This window comes from Sycon ciliatum, chromosome 7 (assembly GCF_964019385.1).
Source record: "Sycon ciliatum chromosome 7, ocSycCili1.1, whole genome shotgun sequence".
Taxonomy (NCBI): domain Eukaryota; kingdom Metazoa; phylum Porifera; class Calcarea; order Leucosolenida; family Sycettidae; genus Sycon; species Sycon ciliatum.
This window is the reverse complement of record NC_088649.1, coordinates 12,874,250-12,883,030: the sequence shown is the minus strand read 5'-3', so window position 1 is coordinate 12,883,030 and position 8,781 is coordinate 12,874,250. Positions and strand designations below refer to the sequence as shown.

The window sequence follows — 8,781 nt, the reverse complement described above, 5'->3', positions numbered from 1 at the left end:
ACTTTAGTAAAGGTGGTTGGATATTCCGACCTGCGAGACCTGTTTTTTTCTTGAGAAAAAGCTTGTTCCTTTTCTATGGGTGGAATGTGTACAAGGTTGAATGATTCCAACGCTTGACTGTCCTCCAGCGCCGCATGCTGTCTCCATTACTAGTACCTTATGACACTAGCTGGTTTGTGTTGTGACTTTAAATGAAATTCATCAACAACAACTAGCTGGCAGCGTCATGGCTGTGTCATACGGTTGCAGATATAGTCCGTTCATCCAAAATAGTCGGGCTGGATTCTGAAAGCCCGACTTTGGCCGAATACAGGCTCAAAATCCCACATTAAAATATAATAATGTGAGTTTGGGACATGTTCTCCCTACGTTTTGCCATGGCATACCTGTCCCAATTTTGTAAAGCCTGGTTGAATTTCTAGCGGTTCTAATCCGTTCACTTCAAGTTACCGTAGTGATAAGTAAGCACCAGGGATTCGTACATGATTGTATTTATACGACTCCCTGGTGTTCGCTGTGCGGATACTCGTCAGCAGATAGTGCAGCAAGGCCACACCGGCGTTGGAGCCTGAACAGTGTCACGTGATCAGCCCCAGAGTTGTGTAGCCTATGATTCTACTGATCTGCAGTGTAGACCTACTCTTGGCAATCACCAGATACACTAACTTTTCTAAAAACTCGCACATACCATTGCAGCTTGTTACACATCAATCACCCTTGACTCCTAGCACACTTTCAACCGTCACTCCACGAACGGTTTCTTCGTTGCGAATAAACTCCTCTCTTCTGACTTCATTGGTGCTGTGGTCACACGTATGTCTTTACCTTCACATCATTATTCCCACTGACTTTCACCCGTGGCCTGGCACGAGGGAAACATGAATGGAGCAAATGGGATGTTCGGTCTTTGACCACTTCGTATGTAGCGGGTCTGATCTACTTATACCTCCCACCACTGTTAGGAGCCGCCACTACGCCTGGATTCTTGAGTGTGGCGGCGTTCCTGCGGACGCGGAAAACTCTGTCCAAACGAGCATCACGCGAACCGTGAAATATTTTTCGCACAAAAACACAGCTCCCCCCGCCCGCCCTTACAAGTTACACCATACATGCTCCCTTGTAGTTCCCACCTCAGGAACAGTAACAGCTACACTGTAGCTGCGACAGCTTTAACTTATCACCATTCACGGCTCTATTGCACTTAGTCATAGTGTTATCTACATGTACATGACTGTATTACACATTCAGTCTGGCTTGTTAGCCTTCAGTTGGATTATGCACCCTGGTGATTGTCCAGACCAGAAAATTTGGAGTCCGCAGAATTAGAAGTGGAGTCTATTCGCCCGCAAAAACACTACCGAGAGTATGTGTGCGTGTTCAAAAAAAAAGAATGAGTGATGAACGACCAGCAGGTGGTCATGCAAGTAAATGAAAAACAATATAATATTATTGCAGCTGGACTCAGACTACGGGCCAGACAGAAGCAGCCAGACGTTTCCGCATCCGCGGCAAGGCAATGATCAAGGCGCATGAGAGGTGAGTGCATCAGACCCACCGCAAAGAAAGGCCCAACTCCTTTTCACCTGGTAGTTTGTTACATCCGGGCTTTGTTTAGTAGTGCTCCCGCTATGCAGCGCTGGGGCCTGCATAGGGACTAGGGAGACTATGCAGCGCTGGGGCCTGCATACTACAGCATAGGGACTAGTATAGGGAGACTATGCAGCGCTGGGGCCTGCATGTAGGGAGACTATGCAACGCTGGGGCCTGCATAGGGACTAGGGAGACTATGCAGCGCTGGGGCCTGCATAGGGACTAGGGTCCAGTAGGGAGACTATGCAGCGCTGGGGCCTGCATAGGGACTAGGGCGACTCCGACTCGGTCGTATAATTCTACTATCCAGTTGTACACAAATAAGGCGATTACGCCATCATTCAAAATGCATTTTTGTGTGGAGGGGGAAACGTTGGTTTGCATGGTCTGCCACTCAGAACGAACTAAAATTATCACAGTTGATGAAGAGGGGAGCGTAGCTGAGAAACACCATACTTTTTGTACAAGCGAAATGGTAATAATAATTATTATTGACTTCACCATCTACACTATACTACACGTCTACAGCGCAGCTGGCACCAGGGAGTCGTAAAATACCGGTATGTTACGACTCCCTGGCTACCACTGTACCAGTAGCAGTACGATCATCATGTACCATGTACAGTCGTGGCCACAGAAATCCAACTCCATGAATAAAGTAACGGAGCCATCGAGTGCACAGAACACTGTGTGTAGTACTAGGGCTGCGTAGTGCCCGGCAACGCTATTTTCTGCAGGAGGTTGGTTTTCTTTGGGCAGCATTGGTAGACCTAAGAGTACATGCATTGCAATGTGTAAGTAGTTTTATATCCTGTAGCTCATGCCCGTATTAGTACCTTTTTCAGATCTCTAGCGGATGGTGCATCGTACTGATGGTGAACAGATCAGTAAGTTACTACCATTTGGGAATTTAGTTGAAGTTTTAGAGGAACTTTATGTGCTGTTTTGATTATTTTTGAATGCATGCAAGCCAAGTTAATATCACACAGAAGAATACCAGTCTTGCAGCTACTGCAAAGTGCTATCTCCAATATTATTCTAAGCACCAAACTCCCAACCAAACAGGCTTAAAAAAAACACTCACAACCACGCCATCGGAGGGATAGTAAGCGTGGTATCGTGCCTCAGCACAAACCTTACAGAATCATGCACTAACACTCACACGCACATGCATGTGTTTGCGTGCGCACACATACACTCGCTCTTGTGCGAGCGCACAGCAGGACAGGATTGGATAATTGTTGATAAGATGTCTATTGTAATACCTAAGGATTCACAAAACGAAGGTTATGGCGACGGCAGCATGCGTGTGCTGATAAACACGGCCGAAAGGCATCAGCCAAGAAATAACAGATATCTCAGGAAGAAGCACACATGGTTGTTGTTTGCAGTATCAAAACCGCCCTCTGGATTGTTTGGCGAATAAAATAGAAGATAGGAGTGATCTAGGGACAGGCAAAGCTAGTATAAGAGATTACTCTGCTGTAGAACGGGCTTATGGTGGAAATGAGTGTGAACACTTGTTTATAGATCGGGGAGGAGAGTTAGCGAATTAAAAATTTAAAAGAATGTTCGTGTCGTCGACCTTATAGATAATTTCTTGCGGTGGCATTTCCGGATCAAACGGAGTATTGCTGAAAGGCAATGGCTCCTCAGTTATCTCCACTTCTTCCAGAACGTTGTCGACTGGATAGCAGGGAAGCTCTGCAGAAGCAAGCACCGAAACACGGACAGGCAGAAACAGGGTTAGTTTATGTTCAGCGTGATTCCAACAAGTTAACCACATCATCTCAAGATTACACATACTTCAAGTGAGGGCATTGCACACGAAAAACCGGGAAACATCATCAAACATGAACGACCATGCACAACTAGAACAAGATGAAAATGCGCAGAGACAACATGGTCAGTGAGGGGATCAGTCAGCTAGTTCTTCTTACCTAGGAGTGCCATTACTGGCTCCTCAATCAGCTCCACGGGAAGCACCTCCAGCTCGAAGATATTTGAGATGGTGTTGAAGCCCTCCAGGAACACAGCCTCCGTGATCAGCATATAGCGGCGGATGGTGTTGAAGATATTCGTGCTCAGGAATCCGTCGGTGACAGTCGTGTTGAGGATCGAGCAGCTCAAGAACTGGTTCATTAAGGCGCCAATGTTGAAGATGGTGCTGTTGTAGATCAGCGAGTTGTTGAAGAGCGTCAGCTCCAGCGTGATGTTCACCAGCTTAGCATGGTAGAGACTGGTGCTGTTGATGGTGGAGTTGAAGAAGAGCACGGAGTCAATGTAGGGAGCCATGTAGAAGCTGCTGTTGGCACAATCCTGCACGTAGAAGAGACCAGTCTCATTAGCGATGACCGGGCGAGTGGCATTGTTCAAGGTGACGTTGTTGAAGATTGTGGCGTTGAAAGTCACATTCACCCATCGAGGAGCCAGGAAGGTCGAGTTGATGAGGCTGAAGTTGGTGTACTGGCATTGGTCAATAGACATGTTGAAGCTGGTGGTGTTGATGAAGGTGTAGTTCAATGCAGTGCTGTTCAATGTAGTGAAGTTGGCGCTGGTGAAGTTCACCATTGTGACATTCTCCATCTTGGCTTCTGCCAGGGTAACATTCACGAAGCTGGAGTTCAGGATGAACTTCTCTGTGAAGTTGGAGCGCATGAAGGTAACATTCACGTAGCGAGAAGCCACCATGCTGACATTGTACATGCTGACGTTAACGGCAGAGATGTTGTGCAGGATGAAGCGAGAGGCAGTGAAGTTAGCCAGAGTCCAGTTTGAGGCAGAGCAGTTGGACAGGGTGAAGTTCAGAGCAGTGATGTTCACGAAAGATGAGTTCACGAACGAGACGTTCTTCATCGTGTAGTTGACCGCGGACATGTTCCACAACGTGTAGTTGTAAGCAGACACATTGTACATGGTGTAGTTAACGAGGCTGCTGTTGATCATGCTGACATTGTAGAATGTGCTGTTGATGAAGGTGAAGTTGGTGGCGTTCATCGACTGCAGGCTGACATTGTAGAATGTAGCGTTGTACAGAGTGAAGTTGGTCAGATTGTTGAACAGTGGGATCAGGCGCGTGCTCGGCGATTGGCACGGGGGGCACGTGCAACCCCCAAAAGTTTCCCCGCTGATGTTGTTCAGGAAAGTGACGTTCTTCCACATGGTGTTGTTCAATGTCACATTGCTGTAGATGGAGCCATTGATGGTGACGTTCCACTTGGTCAGGTTGAAAGCAGATACATTGACCATGCTGTAGTTGTGAGCAGACACATTGTACATTGTGTAGTTTACCAGGCTTGCGTTTATCATGCTGACATTGTAGAATGTGCTGTTGATGAAGGTGAAGTTGGTGGCATTGATCGACTGCAGGCTGACATTGTAGAACGTGGCATTGTACAGGGTGAAGTTGGTCAGGTTGTTGAACAGTGGGATGCTGATGTTGTTCAAGAAGGTGACGTTCCTCCACATGGTGTTGTTCAATGTCACATTGCTGTAGATGGAGCCATTGATGGTGACGTTCCACTTGGTCAGGTTGAAAGCGGACACATTGACCATGCTGTAGTTATGAGCTGACACGTTGTACATGGTGTAGTTCACAAGGCTCGCGTTGATGATGCTGACGTTGTAGAATGTGCTGTTGATGAAGGTGAAGTTGGTGGCGTTAATGGACTGCATGCTGACATTGTAGAATGTAGCGTTGTATAGGGTGAAGTTGGTCAGATTATTGAACAGTGAGATCAGGCGCGTGCTCGGCAATGGGCACGGGGGGCACATGCACCCCTCAAAAATTTCCCTAATGATGTTGTTCAGGAAAGTGACGTTCTTCCACATGGTGTTGTTCAATGTCACATTGCTGTAGATGGAGCCATTGATGGTGACGTTCCACTTGGTCAGGTTGAAAGCAGATACATTGACCATGCTGTAGTTGTGAGCATACACATTGTACATTGTGTAGTTTACCAGGCTTGCGTTTATCATGCTGACATTGTAGAATGTGCTGTTGATGAAGGTGAAGTTGGTGGCATTGATCGACTGCAGGCTGACATTGTAGAACGTGGCATTGTACAGGGTGAAGTTGGTCAGGTTGTTGAACAGTGGGATGCTGATGTTGTTCAAGAAGGTGACGTTCCTCCACATGGTGCTGTTCAATGTCACATTGCTGTAGATGGAGCCATTGATGGTGACGTTCCACTTGGTCAGGTTGAAAGCGGACACATTGACCATGCTGTAGTTATGAGCTGACACGTTGTACATGGTGTAGTTCACAAGGCTCGCGTTGATCATGCTGACGTTGTAGAATGTGCTGTTGATGAAGGTGAAGTTGGTGGCATTAATGGACTGCAGGCTGACATTGTAGAATGTAGCGTTGTACAGGGTGAAGTTGGTCAGATTGTTGAACAGTGGGATCAGGCGCGTGCTCAGCGATGGGCACGGGGGGCACGTGCACCCCCCAAAAATTTCCCCGCTGATGTTGTTCAGGAAAGTGACGTTCTTCCACATGGTGTTGTTCAATGTCACATTGCTGTAGATGGAGCCATTGATGGTGACGTTCCACTTGGTCAGGTTGAAAGCAGATACATTGACCATGCTGTAGTTGTGAGCAGACACATTGTACATTGTGTAGTTTACCAGGCTTGCGTTGATCATGCTGACATTGTAGAATGTGCTGTTGATGAAAGTGAAGTTGGTGGCATTGATCGACTGCAGGCTGACATTGTAGAACGTGGCATTGTACAGAGTGAAGTTGGTCAGATTGTTGAACAGTGGGATGCTGATGTTGTTCAAGAAGGTGACGTTCCTCCACATGGTGTTGTTCAATGTCACATTGCTGTAGATGGAGCCATTGATGGTGACGTTCCACTTGGTCAGGTTGAAAGCCGACACATTGACCATGCTGTAGTTATGAGCTGACACGTTGTACATGGTGTAGTTCACAAGGCTCGCGTTGATGATGCTGACGTTGTAGAATGTGCTGTTGATGAAGGTGAAGTTGGTGGCGTTAATGGACTGCATGCTGACATTGTAGAATGTAGCGTTGTATAGGGTGAAGTTGGTCAGATTGTTGAACAGTGAGATCAGGCGCGTGCTCGGCAATGGGCACGGGGGGCACATGCACCCCTCAAAAATTTCCCTAATGATGTTGTTCAGGAAAGTGACGTTCTTCCACATGATGTTGTTCAATGTCACATTGCTGTAGATGGAGCCATTGATGGTGACGTTCCACTTGGTCAGGTTGAAGGCAGTGACATTAACAAGAGTGTGATTGGTAATGGTGGAGTTGAGCATCGTCACATTGACCATAGTAGAGTTAATCAGGGTCAGGTTCTTGAAGACGGTTGAATTAATTGTCTTGTTGAAGATGGTAGAGTTGATGTAGGTGAAGTTGTAGATGGTGGAGTTGAGGACGGTATGGTTAGTGATGGTGGTGTTGAGGTACGTGAAGTTGTAAGCAGTTGCGTTGACGAATGTGTGATTGAGTAGAGTCACGTTGACAAAGGTCATGTTCAGCAGTGTGCTGTTGAGGAAAGTGATGTTCATCACCGTTGAGTTGATCACCTCAATGTGTCTAACCTGCGTGAAGTTAGCCAGCGTCAGGTTGGTGATGTGGCTGTTGACAATGCGAATCGTCTCGAACGAACAGTTTGTGGCGTGTACGTTGCTGGCCTTGAAGTCGATCCATGTGATGTCCTTGGCAGTGACGTTGTGAATCTGACAGTGGCGGAAGTCTGCTTCTGGACTCTCAGCATCAAAGAGGAGGTGCTCATGCGTAGAGTGGACAATATCAAAGCAGGTTGCCTCTACAATACAGAAATCACAGGAGGAGGCAGAAGCACAGAAACGGGTTACATGTATCTGACTCGTCTTTAAGGCTGTGCTCACAGGATACTTCTGCTGAAAACACAAACTACTGGCCTGCCAGGTTCTGCTCGTCAGCAAACACGGGACCTCTCGAAGGACACAGGGCAGATGCTGGGCGGACTTGTACAGTGCTGATCAATGAAATCCAGACGAGTCATTCAAGTTTGCGCCTTGCATCATTTCGTAGCCCAGTGTTCGCAGGTCTATGGCTGCGCAACGCCCGGCGCCTTCTTGAGTGACACGACTGGATTTCATTCAGCAACACTGTACATCACCTCACACTAGAAACATGGCTGCTGCCCTAAGGATATTCAACAAAACCCCGATTGTGCGAGCAAGTCCAAGCACGGTACTGTGAAGGCCTAGACGGACCTGCCAACCGTGACTAGGCCACGCACTGCCCTGGACGAACCTGCCAACCGTGACTAGGCCACGCACTGCCCTGGACGGACCTGCCGGCACTAGGTCATGCACTGCCCTAGGTTTCTTTCTCCACCTGTTTAGTGTTTGCCAGTGCGCCAGTGCTAAATCATAGCCGCTACAGTGGCCTTGGTGTTTCTGCAGTTGTCTTCGCCACACTGCCGCATGGTGAACATGAAGAAGACCAGTAACTACAAACACATCTATACTATTCCGGGGACTTCCAGCATTTGACCAGTTCTGACGCACAGAACCGTGCATGCATAGCATTGCATACGTAGTGCTACGCACAACCGATTCAACGCATTTTCTGGGTGCTATGTTGGTTACCGTGGCAGCAAAGCGAAAATTCCCCACTGCTACTAGCAGATCTATGTATGCTAGTTGCAGATTTATGTACTACATACCTGGCTCAACATGTCCTGGCTCGTGAAGTCTGGCCACCCGGAATGGGCATTCAGGTCGGTCGGAGCAAGCACACTTGAATCGGTTCTCGTCCTCCGGTTCCACCTGAGTGATGAGAATGGAGGAACCGTAGCCAGTCGGACGACGACGCACAGTGTAGCGCTCGGTGGACTGAGCTGGGATGAGAAGCTTTGGCGGACCAACCATCCACTTGGCGTCACAAATTTCCCGCGGGTCTTTACAGCTCAGATAGGCTGCAGAGTCCTCTTGCTGAGCGTCGACTTCCAAAATCGGGCAGTTGTCATTCTCAGCAGCTGCAGCATGGAGATACGTGAAGCAAACAGCAGAACATAATTGAGTCTGGGTAATACAGTGTGCACGACAATCGGCTATGGAGACGCAGTTCCTACAACGGCGGTAAAATTTTACAATGGGTACAAATGCGAGAGATTTCATGCACAACTCGCAGTGTGCAATACATATTATTATTCCGTGAAAAACATCCAC

General features: G+C 47.7%; 1 protein-coding gene across 5 annotated transcripts in view; it reads right to left on the bottom strand.

Annotated features, from left to right (window-relative positions):
• Positions 1 to 2,825: 2,825 nt before the first annotated feature.
• The window catches only part of LOC135821034 (uncharacterized), a 28,037-nt gene continuing 22,081 nt past the window's right edge, over positions 2,826 to 8,781 (bottom strand). For 3 of the 5 annotated variants that reach the window (XM_065334092.1, XM_065334096.1, XM_065334093.1), the window contains 2 exons: positions 3,531 to 6,967; positions 2,826 to 3,294 (listed from right to left, as the gene is read on the bottom strand). In XM_065334092.1, coding sequence (XP_065190164.1) covers positions 3,143 to 3,294; positions 3,531 to 6,967 — 3,589 coding nt within the window. In that variant the 3' untranslated portion in view covers positions 2,826 to 3,142. The remainder of the gene's footprint in view (positions 3,295 to 3,530; positions 6,968 to 8,781) is intronic. The other 2 variants (XM_065334094.1, XM_065334095.1) reach the window with 2 other exon arrangements.